The 21,657-nt window shown below is 42.9% G+C and overlaps 1 protein-coding gene across 6 annotated transcripts in view; it reads right to left on the reverse strand.

Annotated features, from left to right (window-relative positions):
* Window positions 1-5,937: 5,937 nt before the first annotated feature.
* cwc27 (CWC27 spliceosome associated cyclophilin) overlaps window positions 5,938-21,657 on the reverse strand; it is a 47,794-nt gene continuing 32,074 nt past the window's right edge. The window contains exons 14-16 of one of the 6 annotated variants that reach the window (XM_049019489.1): window positions 17,822-17,980; window positions 16,222-16,496; window positions 5,938-15,830 (exon numbers count right to left, since the gene is read on the reverse strand). In XM_049019489.1, coding sequence (XP_048875446.1) covers window positions 16,238-16,496; window positions 17,822-17,980 — 418 coding nt within the window. In that variant the 3' untranslated portion in view covers window positions 5,938-15,830; window positions 16,222-16,237. Of the gene's footprint in view, window positions 16,497-16,945; window positions 17,018-17,203; window positions 17,981-21,657 lie in introns of those variants that run through there. The other 5 variants (XM_049019490.1, XR_007398824.1, XM_049019488.1 and 2 more) reach the window with 5 other exon arrangements.

Consider the following 21,657-nt stretch of genomic DNA (forward strand, 5'->3'; position numbering starts at 1 on the left):
TAAAGTCACATGTAGAACTACTTTTAAGAACATCAAAGCCCATCCACTGGAGAGCTGCTCCTGAGCCCAAGGCAGGAACATCTGCCTTCCTTCAAACAGCCAGACAGCATATTTTACCTTTTTAAACTGCAAGGACTCTGAGAGTTCACAAATTTACCATGACCCATGATTCAGTGACGTCCATCCATCCGTACCCCTGCCCCCCCACCCCCACCCCCACCTCCCGATTCCGCCAGCGCCCAGCCCACGTGAAGCGTCTTCAACTGATCCTTTGAAACCTGAGACCCGGATGCCCTCGAAACCGCCCTGACTCCTAGCACTTTAAAGTGTTGAATTATGGGTCCTGACCCAAAGTGCATCCTGGGAACTGCACTCCAGGTAACAAGCTGCACATTGGCAGAATAAATTTTACTGGCACGTTCCGCCCTCACTGCTAGAACATGTAGAGTTTCTTAAGTATCGCACTAAAAGTAAACAGCTGAACCAGTAAAAGCGATCAGGTTAAACAACTTTGTTTAAACAGTAATCTGATGTGCTGTGTCACCAGCAGGTACAGCACCTTTCAGATCATTAATTGCATTTTATGTTGCCTACACTTCTTATTTTACATTTCTGATTTGTGGTAGGTAGTAGAAGCAATACATTTCTGAGTATGCAGCAATAAAAAAATATAAGAACTCCCAATTCCAAAGACCTGTGTCATTTCCAATCTAAAAGTCTAATACATATTTCAGATATTCCTCTCCAGAAAAGTTGCATTTTTATTTTTTTAAGCTGGAATGATTATTAACAATTAATCAGTTTTACAATCTTCCCATAATGCTAGAATTCTTCACTACCCATTTTCAGCTTTCTAAATCTCAACAAAAAATCTTTGTATTCCTCCAAGTTTCAAGTTTAAAATGAGTAGAACACAAAAATCTGGGTCATCAGAGTTTTGTTTTTTGTTTCTTACGACACGGTTATTAATTCCATATTTCGGTCTGATATTTTACCACCTATAAAATGTAATTCACTGTTTGTATTGATGCCCTGTTGCTAAGCAAAATCAAATAAATTTTGTTTTTGAGGCGTACTTGTAAACTACAACATTTTAACAGACTGGGCCCCCCAGCATCTTTAATTTATTACCCCAGTATAACTGTAATGTTTAGAGGGGAAAAGAGTCACCTTCGAGAATTTTAATGGACACTGTGGCGCACTGCCCGAACAGGTAAGTACATTAAAGACCTGTCCAATCGATACCAGATCGCTCAGGGAGATGAAGTCAAGCCACGGGCACCAGACCAGGGCCGCGGAGACAGTGGGAAGGTTAAAGACATGGTCAACTGCATTTCACACAAATAACTGAGTACCTGGTAAAGGCAAAGGGCATTTTTTTGGCTCATGGATCTTGATCTCCATCAGCATTGTGCTACACATTATTCTGGCCTTCCTTGTGTCTGATTTAATAATGAGGCGAGTGGCTGAAAATAAAACAGACGGAGGACGTCAGACAAGAGCCGGGATTTATTCTGCAGGCTTTTGGCAAACCGCAGATGGTGGGTGTCGTCATTACATCACTGGTGTGAATCCTGAGTGATAACAAGAGATGCACGTATTTCCAATGTAATTGAAGGATTATTGCGAGCATTTGTTAGAAATGTCCAGCGGTCTTCGTTTAGCGCAACGCAGTTATTAATAAAAAACAACTTAGATTGTGATCATTACATTTCAGATAGAGGTTTGTCTTACCACCGATCGGGTTCTTTGTCACTCAGCATTTGCAGGGCTTTGATTTATTTACAATGCAAGCAGCCATAAAGGTGAAGGACCTGGTACACCTTGCCGTTCTATACTTTGCACATTCTTCTGCAGAAGTCCTAGGACACAAAGTAGGGAGAGGCCTACTTTTTTCACAGTTTACTTGTAACATAACAGCTCTTCATTCAAACGTCTCTGATATGCACAGACAGATCGTACCGTGAATAACGCATTATTATTATTTTTTTTAGATCCTGAGGCGATGACATCTTAGGTGGAATGTATCATCCCAGCTTTCGATCCACTTGTGTCGCATTACTGCTAAAGCAGCCCCTGGGTGAAGGTTGGCTGAACTGCATTGTGGGTGTAAATATGGAGATCATATACAAAAGAACAAGACGACCCTGCTGGCAGGTACAGTCTCTGGCAAAGTGCTGCCTGTTGACATAATTTGTTCTTTCTTTAGTGTTTTTAGTGTTTTCCTTCTCTTTTTGGCCCTTGGATAAGTTTCTCCACATCCCTTTGGAAGACAGAAAATGTAGCCCAGCTGATGCAGAATGTTTTACGGCATCTTTAAATAAAAGCCAAACCATATTTAATTGATAATAAATTGTGAACGTTTCCCCGATTTCAAACGCACACGATGAATACGATACCAACTATCATCACTCTTGGGGGAAAAAAAACACCAGTGATTCGGAGTATTCCTCATAATGGGATTGATGGAAACGGCAGAAGAAAGAGGCATCGTGAGATAAGGCTTAAGACTCATAGAACAGAGGAGTGGAGGTTTTACAGGGCAACTGACGCTGTTTTTGGGGGCCGAGCTGGGTTCAGCGTGTTAGGCCTCTGTACCAATGATTGGTTCAAAATACATGTCTATTTTATGTTTTGTAAAGCACTTAGGTGTACGCTTGTCATATTGACATTTACTCCATAAACAAATTTTACTTACTTACTTACTATGTGACTAATACCACCGATGGGTCCCTGAGCGAGGCCCTTAACCTCTAATTGCTCCGGGGATGCTGCAAGCTGGCTGACCCTATGCTGTGACCCCCAGCCTTTGTACTCACCCACATATGTGTGTGAGAGCCTCGTGGAGAGAATGATGGCACACGCGAAAAGATGATTTCCCCACAGGGATGAATTAAGCATCACTGTTCTACACTCTTTTATTCCTAAAGGTTGTCATTTCCAATAGCATCCTTGGCAAAGTAGGTACATGTCTGTTTGTCTTTTGATCAAGACCCTAAACAGCCAAACAAAATGCTTCAGGGGCCCCGGAAGAATGACTGACCCTCTGCACTCAGACCCCAAGCCTCACTCTTCTCTCAGTAAGTGTTTCAAAGTCTTGAAGGAGAGAATGATGAAATACATGGAGAAAAAAAACCCATTCCAATGTACTTATACTCATGGCAAACAAAGCTTGATTTCATTCAGCAATAACAGGATCAAGGAGAAATAAAGAATTATTGTTTAAAATTAAGGCATAAGACTGACATTTGGCACATCACTATGTAAAAACACCCGGACAAAGGCCTCGCACTTGGATGTTCTCAGCCCAGCACACGAGTGAAGAAAAATATGTACTGGTGCCTACAAATGAAGATGTGTTGCCTTGACAGCCAATAGCAGAAAAGCTGGCACTTGTTTCCTGCCAATCACGTTGTTCTGAGCCCCGCGCTAAGGCCCTGTGCGTCACACATGGGCCGTACAGGTTACATACCCCAGATGGTGATGTCAGGTGTGTGTGGTGACAGATTGTCATGTCTAGTCCACACACCCTTTTAGGAGAAGTTTCCTTGCCCCTCAACCTCCATGAAAAATCCCAAAAAAGCAATAAGTAATCTTCTCAGTTTCCAAGAAACTGGGGGATTATGCAGATATGAGAGTCATTCAAAATCAGCCACATAACCAGTAAAGGTCATCTTTGCATAGAAATAAATGATGGATTTGATGTTTAGTGTTGTCATATATTGATCGGGGGGGGCGGCATGGTGGTGCAGTGGTTAGCACTGTTGCCTCACACCTCTGGGACCCGGGTTCAAGTCTCCACCCGGGTTACATGTGTGCGGAGTTTGCATGTTCTCCCCATGTCGTCGTGGGGTTTCCTCCGGGTACTCCGGTTTCCCCCCACAGTGCGAGTTGCTAAATTGCCCGTAGGTGTGCATGTGTGAGTGAATGGTGTATGAGTGTGCCCTGCGATGGGCTGGCCCCCCATCCTGGGTTGTTCCCTGCCTCGTGCCCATTGATTCCAGGATAGGCTCCGGACCCCCCACGACCCAGTAGGATAAGCGGTTTGGAAAATGGATGGATGGATGGATATATTGATCGGCCAGGACTCTGGAGTACACCACAACCTTCAGAGGCAAACACACACTGTAATCTGGGCAAATTCCTCTCACTGTTGCCCCTTGGCGATGTGCTTAAACGTCCCTAACACCAACAGCAATAAGCTGAAGGGAATCAAACTCCTTTAGCTCTGTCCAACCATATTTTGACTATTCAGCATTTTGGTCTTGTACATCAAATACATCAAAAAGCATCAAATAAAAAGGCATATCCCAGGCATTATCTCAGAGTATGACTTATCAGTCCAATTGTATGCTGTGAAATATCCTACCCCCATGGTCATGAGATAAATAACGAAAGATAATTTAAGTATAGGAAATATATGTCACGATCGTCGCGGAGCGGGGAATCGCTCGGGAAGGCAGACGGGCAGAAAGCAGACAAGGCAGGCGAATCTCGGGGTAAATGGGGATTTAATGGACGGAGCAAGACAAACAGGAGTAACGGGCAGGTACTGACATTGACAACATCAATGATGGACAAGGAACTAGCGCAAGACACGGACTGAAATACACAAGACTGGGCAAACATAATCAGACACAGCTGGGTACGATCAGGGAAGCACACGTGGATAATCAGGGGGGCGTGGCACACACGAGGATCGTACGAGCTGGGTGACAATATAGCAGAAAATATATCAAACCATACCACAAATATACCACAAATATATAAAAAACCTTCATATACACACACACACATTCAACATGCACAAAGATAATCATATTGCTGTACAAAATTATATGTAATACAGCCCTTAAACTTTTATCGTTTCAAAAACTGAAACACCATTTCCAACCCATAAACAGTAGGACATGTCCACTCGAGGATTCGTTATGGACATGTCTCCGGTCATATTTATTAAACGCGTTGTTGAAATTAAATTCAATTCTGCTGAGAAGCAGAAATCCTGTGGGGGGAGGTTAGATGGAACGGGCAACTGTCCACTAAATTTCACAACTTATTCTTCCTCTCTTCTAATAAGTGACTGGGAAAAAAGAAGATGTTGGATTTCATTATTCAGGGTTCAGTCGTTAATTTCCTTTTAAAAAAATCCTCATGGGAAAGAAGAGGGAGTATAGTAGATGGTTTTACGGAAACCAAAATAAAAAAAAAAAACAAATGAGACAGGGACAGAGAGGGAGCAGAGGCGGTCGTTCCTGCCGCAGTGCCTCCTGCCTCTTCGGCCTGCTTCCACAGTCCCTCCATGCACACCTACCCGACTGTCTCTCTGGATAATCTGCCTAGTGATTTAGGAGCTTCTGCCTGTTTGTGCAGTTTGTGCATTCTTACTTCCTGTCATTTAACAAAAACAGACGTCTGCTGACCAGCTCCCCCAGCTCTCCCTCCCCATCACCCGGAACATTCTGTCCAAAGGGCTCCACATGGTGGGCACCTTCCTGGAACGCCACCTCGAATCTGACTCCCGTCCAAAACCTATCCATGCCTCCACTCAGCAACTTCTCCGTATCAGATGTTTAAAAAAAAAAAAATCCCATTCCTGAATAAGATCAGACAGCAGTCCAGCTAATTGATCTGAAACCAGGGCTGCTACAAACATTTCTTCAGAAGTGGTGGAAAGGCATGTGTTTTTAAGCGATATCGGAAAAACAGCAGAAAACTGGGGATGGCTTCCACAGCTGTCTCTCCCACCAGCGCCGGGCAATTGCTACTATGCCTGGTAAGCTATGCTCTAACCATTTCTGCCGAATAATAAAAACAAAACCGCTAATATAATCTACATGGTGTTTTCACCACACTTAAGACACCTCAATGAATCTAACAAATAAAATAAACAGCATCAAAAAGTGTATAGAGGACAAACAACATTACAATGATGCGTGAAGTATTTATCCTTTAATGAATCCTGTGTTAATACAAAGAATCGGTCTGAAGACAGAACCTTGGGGAACCCCAGAATTTCCTTTCTGTAAAGTGAAAACAGATTTTGTGCACACATAAATGCATGCACTCATGCGTGTATTTATATGTGAACAATTATATTCATCTTTGTATCATGATAAAATGCATTACATGCAAGTAGTGTCTTTAGAAAGGACCAACATGATATATACTTGAAAACAATGTACAAATACATTTTGGCATTTTGACAAACATGCAACATTGTGAAACACATGCAATGTTTCTGAAAATGCTATTATTCTTCACCAACTCATTAACTAAATGGAATGTGTTTAAACCAGAAATGATATCCATCGGCCCATCTATCTTCTAACCACTTATTTAGAATAGGATCATGGTGGCAAATTATATGTGTTGTTTACAGGAATAGACCCATTAATAACAGAAAGAGTTTTAAAAATGTTCATTAAGTGAGTCAACAAGGTAAGTGTGGCCAGGTGAAGTGTTAAATTAAATCATCAGTATACAGTATGCTTTGCCGTATGCTACATAAATAAAAATGTGGGTTAGTTTGGTGTTAATATAACACTATGTCATAGTCTGAGGAGACCACAAAAGACCTTGGGAATAGTGTCGTGAGCATCCAGTAGCCTGGACATAGTTATAAAAGCATTGCATGATATTTTGGAGTTTGTCAGTCCACTGTAAGACAAGTGGTGGAGAAAACTATTTGCTGGTGACTATAAGGATGTGGTTTTCCTCCAAAAATTATTTCAGAGAGCATTAAGAAATATCAGACAGGAAGTCCAAAAGAAGCAAGGACCTGCAGGCCTGCCTTGCTGCAGCTGATGTCCATGCTGGTAGCAATGGCATTCATGGGATGCTTCCCATAAACGCTACAAGCATTTAGACTTTGTGAAAGAGTAGCATGATCAAAGACATTTTTGGGAAATTGGACTTTTCATGCTCATCCACAACAACAGGGGGGGCAATACAGGGCACAAAATAGTAACAAAAATAACAATAAGAAGAAGAGGTAGAAGAAACATCACAGCCTCTCTTCATGACTTGAAGTTGTTTTCAAAATGGAAATGACAATTCTACATATTCAGGCAAATCAACTAGCTAGCTAACTAACTAACTACCTGACTGACTGAGCAAAACTAAACCTAGTATTACTAAAAGTCTAACTAATACAGTGTTTCTGAAGCCAGCCCTCGGGGGCCCCCAGACAGTTCGCTTTTTTGCTCCCTCCCAGTTCCCAGCACACCTCGGAATTCGCGAGGACTTGTTTTAGAAACACTGTGGTGAGAAAATGGAATTGTGTGTTGGACAGGCAAACATAATAAGACCTAGACCAGTCGGTCCGTGCAGGCAGGACTGCAGGTAAATCTAGACAAGCTGAAGCAATCCTATAAGCAAGATGGCAAATACTGCCCCCCAAAAAAAAGTCCCAAGATGCAACACCCCAAAGAACTCAACGACTTTAGGCCGGTTGCCCTCACCTCACAGACCCTTGAGCAGCTGCTGCTCCACCTCCTCCTAAGACCCCAGGTTCGCCATGTGCTTGACCCCCTATAGTTTGCTTACCAGGAGAATGTGGAAGTGGAGGATGCCATCCTCTATCTGCTACACAAGGTGTACTCTCACTTGGGCAATGGAGGCAGTGCTGTGAGAATCATGTTTTTTGATTTCTCCAGCGCTTTCAACACCATCCAGTCCCTTCTGTTGAGAGACAAACTGCTGCAGATAAGAGTGGACCCAAGCCTGGTGACCTGGAATACTGATTACCTCACTGAGTGGCCCCAGTTTGTTAGACTGGGGGATATCACATCTAGGGCTGTGGTCAGCAGCACTGGGGGACCACAGGGAACTGTTCTCTCTCTTGTACTGTTCACCTTGTATACCACAGACTTCAAGTACAACTCCGAGTCGTGCCATATCCAGAAGTTCTCTGATGACATTGCAATTGTAGGTTGTATCAAGGATGGGCAGGAGGCTAAGTATAAGAGCCTTGTGGAGGACTTTGTGGTATGGTGTAGAACCAACCTGCTGCAGCTGAACATCACCAAGATGAAGGAAATCGTAGTGGACTTCAGGAGGTCTGCCCCTCCATTGACGTCTTTCACCATCGAAGGGGTGAATGTGTAGACTGTCAGTACATACAAGTACCTGGGGGTACACCTTGACAATAAACTGGACTGGTCTGCCAATACTGAAGTACTTTACAAGAAAGGGCAGAGCAGGCTCTACTTCCTTAGGAGGCTGGTGTTCTTCAATGTCTGCCGCAAACTCCTGCTTATGTTCTACCAGTCTGTCATGGCCAGTGTCCTTTTCTATGCTGTGGTATGTTGGGGAGGTAGCATTAGGAAGAGGAATGCTGGATGACTGGACAGGCTGGTGAGAAAAGCTAGCTCTGTGGAGTTAGAGTCCCTGACATCAGTTGCAGATAGGAGGACCCTGAGCAGACTGCTCTCAATACTGGACAATGACTGTCACCCTCTGCACACCACTTTCTCCAAACAGAAGAGCATATTCAGCGATAGGCTCCTGTCTCTGTCATGCAAAACAGACAGGCTCAGAAGGTCCTTTGTCCCTAGGGCCATACAGCTCTTCAACGTCACATGGAAGGGGAGGAGTGTGATGGACTTACGTGTTTTGCTTGTATAGCACACTGCCCTCCTGTTATCTTCCTTTGTATTGTTGCAGTATGTATGTGTGTGAATGTCATAGGTCTGTGGGCCTATGTGTATGTATACGGTGTATAAGCTACTGGACACCTTATCCTTCTGGATAAATAATTTCTCTCTCTCTCTCTCTCTCTTTCTCTCTATCTATCTAATCTATCTATCTAAAAAGATATGAGAGCGAGTAGGAACTATTGAAAACATTTGGCTCATGTCCTACGTCAAAGGATGAGCCAGAATTAAAAATTAAATGGTTTACCAAAAGAGTATGTATTTAGCATCTGTTTTTCAAGTTGTCCTCCTTTAAATACGAGTTTGTTTTTTTAACACAAGGCATCATAAACATGAGGTGCCTTAGAATTCATTGAAATGTCAAGAGCACCAATATTAAACAAATAGATCATTCAAAAACATGTTAAATGAAAAAGCAAATGAGCAATGTAATAAAGAAAGCATTTGGGCCAGGCTCCCACAAGTTACAAGGAAACCGGTTTGATTTAGTCCTAGAAGACATCCTTCAGCATCCAGCAGAAAGCTTACCTATCACGCTCTGCAGGGTTTTAAATAGCTCCCCTTTGCTTTTCCACATTTTTGTCTCCGAAAATATGGAATAAACTCAGGCAGGCCTTAAATGGAAATATTTTTACAGTCTTCAACTGGAAGGTTAGATAACAACCATCCAGAGTGTAATTTAATGCAAAATGTTCATTCAGTCTGAGGTAAAATATTTCTGAGGTTTCCTTCTTAGAGTTTAACCTTGGTCTTGGTTGTAGACTCGGGCTAAATTTATTGTTTTGACTGGTTCCTTTCAATGCTTTAAAATTTTTGGGAAACAGAAATCATTCCTGATCAGTCTCGTCCAATTCCTCTGGTACAACTCTTTTCATGTGCAGTCTACCTTGGATTCCAAGTCTGGCAAAGGTTAGAGGAATGGTTCTGTGTTATTTTTAATGGTCCGGTCACTACCCCGCATCCTACCCCCAAATCCCATCCACATAAACAAACAAAACCATTGCATTGTACTATATTGCCTTCTCTATCTCGCCCTGCCACTTGGCGGCAATTGGCTTTTGACTGCCGCTTCTCCAACAGCCCAATCAAGTGCCTCAGAGTCTCATTTGCATCAGTTGCCTGTACTTGGGTCAATCAACAAAATAAAATAAATGAATGTCAAAGGGTCGGGCTTACAGATCCTTCCTTGATATTTTTAATCCGTCATGCACAGACTCATAACTCTGGGGCATGCCCAGTTATCATTCCAACTCTGCTGCCAGACACAAATTTTGAAAAATAGAGCTCAAGAAAAGAGAGAGAGAGAGAACAGAGAGGAGAGAGGAGAGGGGAAGATGTGCCTCCTGAAGAATAAATCTTATAAAGTAGCAGTGAAATATGATCCACGACACGAGGACATTTATGCAGGTTAACCCCATTAAAGACTTCCAAAGAGGGCCCCATCCCAGCTTCAGAGGCATTTCACTTGAGAATCTTGATTTAATAGTAGCTTTCTTTCTTCATGGTCCAAGCATTAGAATATAAAACGACAAATAAATAGGAAAAAAGCCTCTCGCACTGGCGGTGCCCATCTCGAATGTCACGACAGTATGGGTCATGGCGGCCCACTCAAGTAGAAGCAATAAAACCTTCAAATTTAGCAGGCAGGGGTCAGAGCTAATTACATTATCATATATCTGAAAGTCCGAGCAGACGAGGCAAGGATGCCGGCGCAAGGTCAAGTGATTTTACAGCGCCATTGGCGACAGGGACCTTGCTGCATCCGCTTTTGGAGACGATCCTCTGTAAAAATGCTGACTTGGGAAGAAAGTACTGGCTGCAGTCTAGCTGTTTCACCACAAACAAAAATATGCTTCATTTATCAAGGGTATTGGTGGATAAAATGACTGGCATGATATAAAGACATTCTGATGGGTAGCTGGGAATCATGACTGATTCATAATACATTCAACCATTTATCCTTATAATGTGTCCAGTCCCAGTGTGGCTCTTACCCAGGATGCACTCGGGTCACACCAAAGACTTTGTGTTGCTCTGTAAACCTCACCAACTCAATGGCAGAATTAACAGAAAAACAGCTCCATTTCAACATATCTGGCTCACGTTGCTGACGGTTGGCTATAAACTTGCCCTAATTAACACATATGTACTAGTTTCCTCAAATGGACACAAAGCTTTTGCCCGATCGCATGGCTCCCGTGATGCACTCATTTAGCACATGAAACAGCAGGGATATCCTGAATGAGCTGACGTCTGCCCACTGCTGCTTATCACCTCTTTCTTTTGGAACAATCCAGCTATTTTCAGTGGCTTGGGGGTAGTGCTTATCCAGGCTAGTCCAGCAGGCCTGGTAGAGATTAAAACCTTATTTACAGTGAAGACTACTTCTACAAAGATGAAAATCTGGGCAGGTTTGTGTTTCATACAAAGATTATATCGATCAATGGTGGGAGTGGTTAAAGGAAGTGACTGGGGTTAGATGGCGACTGTAAAATTAATATGATTTCTAATACGTGTTATGTGAGTTACCCATTGGCTTCCTGAGGGCTGCTAGTAGCTCATGATCAATGCATTGGCAACCACTGGGTTAAAATATAGGAATTATAATTTGAGGGGGTTTTGATTAAATCACCGCAAGAAAAACAACTGTTGTATGCGAATTGCATCAGTTGATGCCCAGGATCTAATCCATATGAGTTCCTTCGGGTAAAGCAAGCAAATAAATAATACAAATAAAACCAGTGTGTTCTTCATTTAAAAGAATGGGCAGGAATGCATGCAAGTTGGAAGACACACAAGCTGGTTAAAAGCTTTTTATTAGGTCTTCGAAAATGCAGCTAATTGATTGGCTAAAGACGGTGGGGATCCTACGGAGGCGCTAGCGAGTGCTGAAATATTTTTACAACATTTCCAAAGCAAACCCTGAATGCTTAGCGGCCCAGCGAGATGCATATATCGTGAGAGGAGGAATTTTGACTCTCTGCCTTCATTTTAAATGCCTCTCCTGTGTTTTGAAGCTTGTTTGAAGTACTCTCGCAGAGTCGTTAATGTATCCAGAAGCTCACCATCAATGGAAGCTTGGAAGAAACCAAGGTTGTCATGCATTATCCCCAGGACACGGGCTTGCGATCAAATGGGGCAAAGGTGCAAGAGTCGGGGGTGGGGGTGGGGCAACTGGAGCATGTGTCACATATCAGCTAACTAAGCGTCAACGACCTGGCTGAGTCCTTATATGTGACCTCTATACATGATATAATTATCAGGATGAAAAATGGTTTGGCAGAGTATTATTATTAAAAACACAAAGTAAAATCAATTCATCATAGTTACAATGACTGACAAGATATAGCAGCCATCAGCTGTTAAACACAGAGGCAGTGGATGCTCAGCTATGAGCCACACAAGAACAGGGGGCTCCCAGAAGGTCAAAATATCAAGGGATTTTGGTAAATGTCCTGCAAGAAGAGGATACTCCAGAACACTGACGTTAATGAGGGGATTTTAGCGGCAGCCCAGCAAGATTAGCTTACTCCAGGGGCCCCGTAGACCAGTTTTGAACTGTGAAAAATTCACTGTTAAAACTGCACTTGCTGAAAAATACACTGCACATGGCCAAAAGTGTTGCACTTTGAGGTGAAAATGTGCCGTTCATACATGGCAACATTTAGCATTAGCTTTAGGAAATGGTCCTTAGAGCAGAAAACGTCTGTGCGTGCGCAGTGTGTTTCACCAACTCTTTCACCACGGAGACCACTTAATCAAAGACAGAAGGCCGGAGGGACCACAAATGCATCTCTTTCATTCTGGACCCCTTTGTGCTGAGACAAGAACGACGGCGTCCACTATAACAGGGGAATATTAGATGACAGAGCACTTACTATAATTCAGTGTAACTCAAAGCTTCCAAGCGATTGACAAGATTAAGTCATAATATAATTCTGCAGTTTATCCATAGTGTCCGTGGATAGCCTGCGGACAGCTTTGGCCCTTTTTACTTCCAAAGTTGGAATGCTCCCAAAACACATTAGGATAATAGGAAAAAAGGGTTACCTCCACTTAAGTGTAATTTCACCTTGAGATCATCAAGAGACTTAAAGGAGATTTTAACAGTGGGATCCTTATCCATAGATATTTTTATTCCGACTATCAGGGATGTAAATTTAACAATAACTGCAGTTAAGTTTTGGCAATCATCATTAACAAATAATCGAGAATTTTCTCATTTGTGAATACAGCTACTGATGTGGTATATTGAGCTATTTAATTACTGTAATAACCTGAAGCATTCATAGATGCATACAGGGGTGGCATGGTAGCGCAGTGGTTAGTACTGTTGCCTCACACCTCTGGAACTTGGGTTGAAGTGTCCGCTGGAGTTCCATGTGTGTGGAGTTTGCATGTTCTCCTTGCGTCATTGTCAGGTTTCCCCCCGCAGTCCAAAAATATGAGGCTAATAGGAAATACCAAATTGCCCATAGGTGTCAGTGATGTGTGAGTTTGCTCTGCAATGGGTTGGCACACCATCCCGGGTTGTTCCCTGCCTTATGTCTGTAGGTTCTAGGCCTGCTGCAACCTTGAACAGGATGAGTGGTTTCAGAATATATACACCAATAGAGCATTCAATTGCACTCACATCATTATTTTCTGATTGTGTCATTATTAACAGATATGCCTGCAGTAAAATAGATATTTCAAATACATGCTATTCTTTTAAATGATATATTTTTATTATTTACTTATTCTATCACATATATAATGCTTGGTAGCAGCAATTATTGTCCAATTTATTAATTTATTTTATCAGCATGTGTTATTGTCTCTACCATTGTATTTTTCGAGCTACTGGATGTCTAAATATCCTTTGGGATTAATAAAGAAAGTATCCATCCATCTATCCATCCATCCATCCATCATAGTATTCATCCATCCATCATAGTATTCATCAGTATTCATATCTATCTTGATTTTATTCCAAGGACTGAACGGTGATGGCCTGTTAATTGACACATTAAGGGGACATAGACCAATAAAACGAGTAAATCATTAATTTAAATAGCTTTTGTAAAATCTAAACAAACACAGCAAAAGTAAACAAAGCTGGAAAACACCAGTGTGAGTAAATTTGTTATACAAAGATTCTGGACACTAGGATGCTGTCTAATAATTTTCCTACATGGTCATATAAAATACTATACAATACTTGATAAATACTATATATACAGGGTAGCAAATGTTTGGCAGCTTCAATCCTACATCTTCAGATACAATCTGGACTTTTAGCACCATTCCATTTACAGGCGAGCTCATTCCAAACAGCTGGGCTCTGGTAAGCTAAGGGGTGGGAGGCACATGACCTGCTTGTATCAAACACCCCACAGACCATATAAATGGTTACCAGCTGATGTAGAATCATTTTCTCGCCATCCAGAAATTTTCAGTTGTGTGGCGAGACTGAAGCAGGAATGGCCCAGGCCAGAGAGAGGGAAAGAGAAGGAGGGATAGAGAGATAAGTAGAGAGAGAGGTAGACAAAGATAGAGAGGTAGAGAGAGGGATAGACGTAAGAGGGAAGGAAAGAGGTAGAGAGCGGAAGGGAGAGAAGATCGATGGAGAGGTAGAGGTAGAAAAAGAGGTAAAAAGAAAGGTAGAGGGAGAAGTATTGGCAGAGAGGGACAGAAGAAGAGAGGGAGGGAGAATGAGAAAGAGGGAGAGAGAAAGAGAGAGAGCCCTTAAGTAGCTCTGCTGCTGTGCATAATCATGGCTGCACTCATCCTTGGGGAAACTGTGATTATCAAACGGGAGAGAGGAAAGCAGACAGGCCGCGTCTGGTGCCCCCACAAAGGGGGGAGAGGGGGGCTTCTCTGGAACTTATTTGTCAGGGTGAACTTTGTCTACAGCAGGCAAGCATGGGAGCTTAACCCATGAGGCAAAACCAGGCTAGCTGTAATACAACATGGCCTGCAGGTACATACTGAATGCATGCATATACCAGACTCACTGTAATGCAACGTGGCCTGCAAGTATGCATACACCAGACTTGCTGTAATGCAACGTGGCCTGAATGTACATATTGAATACATGCGTACGCCAGCCTCGCTGTAATGCAAGGTGGCCTGCAGGTACATACTGAGTGCATGCATATGCCAGGCTCGCTGTAATGTAACGTGACCTGCAGGTACATACTGAGTGCATGCATATGCCAGGCTCGCTGTAATGCAACGTGACCTGCAGGTACATACTGAGTGCATGCATATGCCAGGCTCGCTGTAATGCAACGTGACCTGCAGGTACATACTGAGTGCATGCATATGCCAGGCTCGCTGTAATGCAACGTGACCTGCAGGTACATACTGAGTGCATGCATATGCCAGGCTTGCTGTAATGCAACATGACCTGCAGGTACATACTGAGTGCATGCATATGTCAGGCTCGCTGTAATGCAACGTGACCTGCAGGTACATACTGAGTGCATGCATATGCCAGGCTCGCTGTAATACAACATAGCCTGCAGGTACATACTGAATGCATATGCATGCTCTGATGAACTCGGGTGGGAGGCTGAGTCTGAATAGAGCCACACAGCCAGTAAATACTTGTGTTTAATGAGATTTCAGGTTATCGTTACAGACACCAGCAACATACTGCACGACAGAAGACAATGAGAATCAGAGAAAAATGAATGGCTTATTGCCATTTGGAAGAACGAGGGGACCTGTACTGTCCCCTGAAGCATGTCTCTCGTCATAAAGCAGGACTCTGTCACCTCTCTGGTCAACGGTAACTTTTAAAAATTAAATTAAATAAGCAATTTCATGCACTCAAACTCCTTGATGTTTGCAGGCTGGTAATGTGGCCCAGAGTCATGCTGTAATTGACAGGAACTCTCAAGCCCTAGTGGGGTAGAAATCAGGATGATGGAAGTCAGGAGCGAGCAAGCCAGGGTTAAGGGGCAGGAGGAATAGATATGGGTGCAATTTATGTTTGTTAAACATCAAAACACTGGTAGAAGCGTGTTCGATTGTTGCTCTTGTGTAACATCCCCTGTACCAGCGACACAGCTGATGAAGTCCAAGCGGATGCTGGTTCTTTAAAGACATGGTGACACCCTGCATCCATTATCTATGTAGATGCTGTCTGTGTAGTTTGCCCACAAGCTCATGGGATTAAAACAGTGACTGGAAGACAGAAAATAGTCAATCGATACTGAATATAAAAGGGCAGAGTGATCTGACATTTCAAAGCTGTCATCCCAAGGCCTACAGCAGGGTGACACATTAAGCTCACACCTACGTATAGATATTATGAAAACATACAGAAGTAATCGCGAACACATGGACTCTGCTGATGGAGAATGGATAACTGTAAGGGAATTCTTGTATATAATGGGTGAATGGGGGGAGTTTAAAATGTGCGAGCAGTGTTTATGAATAAAAAATGACAATGACTTACCAAGGTTACGATAAAAGATATTAAAATGGTGAAACAGAATATCGAAAAGTAATGCTCACACCGCAGCAACCGCTAAGCAACAGTGTGTGGAGCGGTGGAAGGCGGTGGCTATCTCACCTGTTTTAGATTTGCATCAGCTTGGCGGTACTGGCCGGCCGCTGTAACATAAGCCCTCCTCCCTTTTCCGTATGAAAATGTAAGCGTGATCCCAGAGGGGCAGTGAAAGCCGGGACCCCAGCCAGGGCGTGCTCCTGGTTACACATGCCGGTGGTAGATCATTCACGCAGACCACAGTCGGTCCTGGCATCAAATAAGGCATGACTGTGAATCTGCTCTCCTCTCCTGGTGCACGACGGCAGTCATTAGTTTTTTCTGTCTCCCCCCATATTGATCTGCAAACCAAGTAGAGTCTATCTTCAGCTAATTAACCCGGCTGATAGACACCTGCCAGGTATAGGCAGGGATGCCCTGGGATTTATGATTTATGCCCTGGGAAATGATAATTGAAAACACAGCGCTGACAAAAAGCCATTCAGATGTTTACTGCAACCCAGATCATAGCTGTAGCTGGTAAAAGGTGTAATTCACAATCAGCTACCAACTATCTTTCCTAAGAGGCATTTAAAGAAACACATACCAGTAATATTTATGTGAATTAAATGTAGTAATTAATCAAATTTCTAATAAAATTAATCAAACTTCTCAAATGATAATTTAGCAGTGTTCGCTAGAAGAAAATAGGCCCAATACCTCAAGATCAGATGTATTAACTGCACAAGAGCCGAACAGTGATTTCACTCTGCTGATCATGGGTTCTGAACCAGCGACCTTCTGATCTTACCCTGATCTTACACTGATCCACACACCACCACCTCAATCCTTTACTCTTGTAAATGGTCCATTCTCATTCTACCTACAGCAGAAAGGAGTAACGTGTTTCAGAGACCCGTCCACACATAAACATTTATATTGCAAAGTTGCTGCTCTTCCCCATAATAGTAGTGAGATCATGCAAGCATATTTACAAGTTCACATTCAAAGGAGCACCACAGTCAATACAAAAATATAGGTCATAAGAAAAAAAAAATACAAAGTCGCATTTAGTTAGGAAAATTTATTCAGTGATTCTCATCCACGCAACCAAACAACAGAAACAACTCAATGGCATAATGGGTTAATAACATTAAAGGAAACGGCCGTTTTGGTAGCTGTATGGTGGTGATTACCAGAAACGAGCTCAGAGGCAAAGCTGGATTACATCACCATGTCTTTTCCCTGGAACCGTCCTTGGGACTCGACCCAAAACACGTGCGGTAAAACCGAAATGCTCTCGCAGAAAGAGCCTATACATGTAAGTTGCCAAGCTTCTGCAAACCACAGGTACAGCTGACAAGCATTGATGGGAAAGCGGTCAAGCGGCGGCCACTGAACATATGGCCTCGCTGACGGACACGACACAGTGGGAATTCTGCTGTTTCTACGAGGTGGTACAGCTGGGTATTAAACTGGGAAAAGGCTCAGACCAGTGCCATTCAGCATATGGGTCCATTACCATTCATGTATGTGTTCCTCTGCTCCTCAAGCATAAAAAACTACATTCTAGAAAGTTCCAGGTGCATGGATCTAGCCTACTGCACAGCTAAGCGCCCAAGGAAGGGAAAAGGCCCAGATCACTCTGATGGGAGGCCAGGCGGTTCTGATCCGCGCCTCCGCTCACCTCCGCGCCTTCTTCTCCTTCATCAGCTTCTTGCTCTCCTCCCGCCTGCGCTTGTTCACGGGGTTGCGTGGATCATAGATCTCGAAGGTATCCTCATCCTGCACATTGGCATCCTTCACTTTTCTGGTGTGCTCGTCGAAATGGAGCACATGGACCAGCCTGAGTTGGGGGATGGGGGGGGGGGGAGCAGGAGAGGTCACATTGCTAGCAATGTAGCACATAATGGGTAAGCAGACAAAACAAGTCATTAAGACATTAAACAAAAAACTGAGATGATTGCTTGTTAAAAATCTCTCTCCCAGCCTTTCAACATTTTACAATAAACATTTATAAACTAAAGTTCAATTTTCCTTTTGTTATACATACCTACAACAGAGAGAATATAAAAAAAGTTTACAATTAAAGTGTTATATTTGTATTTTATATTCAGACTTGACTAGCCTGTCGCTGCACATCTTCATTTTAATTATAAATCACTGACATTCTTTCTCTTGGATTGACGTCGAATACAAAGCCTGCAACGGAAAACAATGTTTTGTCTGCTAAAGTTTCATAGCAAACGAACGCGACCCGGCCAATAAACATGCTAAAATGTTTAAGGGTGAGTGTAAGGGGGAATGAGGTTGCCTCTACCTCAAGCCGCATGTAGCAACCGAACACCAAAAATTCTTGCTGCCTGACCACATGAGAACAAGGTCCTTATGCGGAGCAGGAAGACAGATGCCTATCTGCAAGCCGGTCTCCCGTCTCATGTGCGATGAGCAGTGTCTAGCATTCCGTCCAAGAAGGAACACATGCATAGGGACAGACAGGCGAAACATTCGACTGCCACAAGCTCCTCAAATGAACAACAAGCTTAATTAGGTGCATGTTTGCACAAGTATACATATAATGATGCATAAGCAGAAAATTCCTGCTAATATTATAAGACATACAATGCTTAGCCTATAAACCGGCGCTAACTAGGGTTTTTGACCTTTATCCCATTCTGTTTTCTTCAGCATTAATCGTCTTTGTATTATGAATCATCTTTGTATTATGCTATAAATATAATTTCTACACAATGTAACAGGTAGTGCAGACTTGGTTTATTTGGAGGCATCCAATATAAAAATAATGAACTGAATCATGCAAATAGATACTAAATGTGTTGGATACAAAAGCAGCACTAAAGCGAACTGAAATATTATAATTACGCTGAACAAACATGAAAAGGAATGACCCCGGAGCTGGAAGCAACGCAACGCCCTGGACGTATATGAAGCAGTCGGCAAGCCCCCCGCCCCCCTGGGGCCCAGCTCCGGTGGTATCGTGCCCATGGTTCCGTAATGGGCCTGGGGCACATTTCCCTGGCAAATTATGGATACTGCGGTGGTCTTAAGAAAGAGTCTCTTTTCCATAATGCGATGATTCAGGTATGCATGGCAAACAAACTTAAAGGCAAATAACATCATGTTAAAAACAAAAATAGTTCTGTTGTGTCAGAAATAGGGTTTTGTGATATGCGAATATATTTCGGATGATGAAATAAAAACGTCTTTTGTTTCATATTGTGCTCCATATATTTCATGGTGTTGCCAAATACACTGTGTACGACAACATTTTTTCATCCAGTGGATGACAGTTCGCAAAGGACTATGGGATGTGGCACTTGTATGGAAGTTTTTATTGGACTTTGTTATTTGTGACCCACAGACAATCGACAAATATGTACCAAGATCCACAAATATTTTACCATCGACAAATATGCATTTTTTTTGTGTAAAATCATACACACAAAATTATGGAGCGATTAATACATGTGAAACGTGTTTTGCACATTTGTGGATCACATTATTTATGATTTTCCTCCTTTTGATTTTCAGATTTTTGTCCAGTTTGTACCACGGTGGATGTCTGACTGGTAATGCTTTTTTAATCGTTTTGTGAAATAGTTCTGCAATCCTACTACATTTACCCACTTGCTATTTTCTGCAACGTGATGGCATGGATCAACCTAAGTAATACAGACATGTCTTGTAAAGTGTGCTTTAAGCTTTAAACTATGGAGGACAAAGTACACTTACTAGCCCAATAATTTTATCTTTTGTAGTTTAAATGGACACAGGACAGTTAATATTAGTAATGGAAAAGTATTATGAGGTTAAATGGAAACCGAACAATTATTATTAGTGACGGAAAAGTATTGCAAGGTTTAACGCAGCGTTTCTCAAACTATGGACCAGCGCTGGTCCGCGGAGCCTCGCTTCTGCACCAATCAAAATTCAGTCAGATCAGGAATTTATATATATGCGAGGGGAGTTTGGGGAAGTCGTTCATGCAGGGCCCTGCAGCCCCAAAGCCTGACAAGACTGGTCCCCGGGACAAATCAGTTTCAGAATCACTGCTTTAATGAATACAGTACAGTCATTATTAGTCACAGAAAAGTATATCAAGAGGGAACAAAAAAGTATTGCGAGGGAACTCAAAACTATAAAAAAAATATATTTTCCCACCAATACCTCATAATGACTCTGTATACCATATCTGATCTGTTCATTGGGCTCCCGTTTCCTGTCCGCAACATCATTTTTTTTTCTGTTCGCCAATTCTGCCTAGTACGACTTCTGGTTGCTACTCCCGCCACGCAGCAGTGTATTGTGCGAACTCCCAGCATCCTACATTCTTTGTACTTGCGTATACCGTTAAAATGATGAATAATGACTTAAGAACACTGGAAGATACGATATTTTAAAAATTACTTGACAACAGCATGTTCAATAAATGTTGAAGATCAAATACAATAAAATGTTTTATTGTAAAGACTGCTATACATTTTACAGCCACTGGAAATGTGAATTTGTTGCTACCATATTGAGTATGAGTCGATTAAAAGGCCATACCTCCCTAAAGCTGCATTCACATGATAAGTATTGAGCATTGCACTGAGCTCAGTGTCAGCGCTCTGTCCTTCTGTCATCACCGGTGCGGGGACCCACCCACTCACTCAGGTGGTGATGACGAGGCCAATCAGAGCACAGTACATATTTGTATTCCAAATTAAGGCCTTTATGAGACGTGACAGTTCAAAGGCGAGCCTGTGGCTGAGCAGAAAAGCCACACGCCAGGAGCCCAAGCAGCATCTGATAACAGCCTCAGTGATGACCCCCCCTTTCCCCACACCGCCCCATATTTATGGTAGATGATTATGGCTCTACCCTACAGCTCAGTTTGCACTTATCGAAAATACGCCCCGACCACACGACCACCACACGACCGGCCAAATCCCTACCACTGCGCGTCCCTGTGCACTGCCCCTGACGCAAGATTTCAGAACACTTCCCAAATTTATTTTTCTTAGCGTTTGAAAAGCCGGCCCCCAGGGGGGTGGGAGAGCGGGTGCCAGTCTCTTTGGGCGGGGGGGAGGGTTGTAGACACAGATGGAACAGTTTACACTCCTGGCCCAGACTTGACTTCCAGTGTCTGACCTATTGTAACCCGTATTCCATACACGGGGTGCACGGATCACTCCAAGAAGTGGTGCCGATTCCAGACTCCCAATGGTCTTTTCTGGGAGACTGCAGTAAGCCCCCCTGTACGCCCCCCCCCCACACACACACACCTTATTTTCTTATGCTTTCAGTAGAGGAAAACCCTAGGGACAACTTAGCAATGCAACACACCAGCATTGTCAAAAGTGTCAGCCTACAACCGTAGGTTTAAAGCAGTTTTTCATACGGATTTAACGCTATTTCTGGAATCTTCTCAGCCGGCCACGCACACACACGTTGTCTCCGGCCAGGAACCCCATGTGTGCCCTTAGCGGTTAAAAGGTTTTTTCAAATCTAACAAGTCAA

Source organism: Brienomyrus brachyistius, chromosome 7, assembly GCF_023856365.1.
Source record: "Brienomyrus brachyistius isolate T26 chromosome 7, BBRACH_0.4, whole genome shotgun sequence".
In the NCBI taxonomy this organism is placed as follows: domain Eukaryota; kingdom Metazoa; phylum Chordata; class Actinopteri; order Osteoglossiformes; family Mormyridae; genus Brienomyrus; species Brienomyrus brachyistius.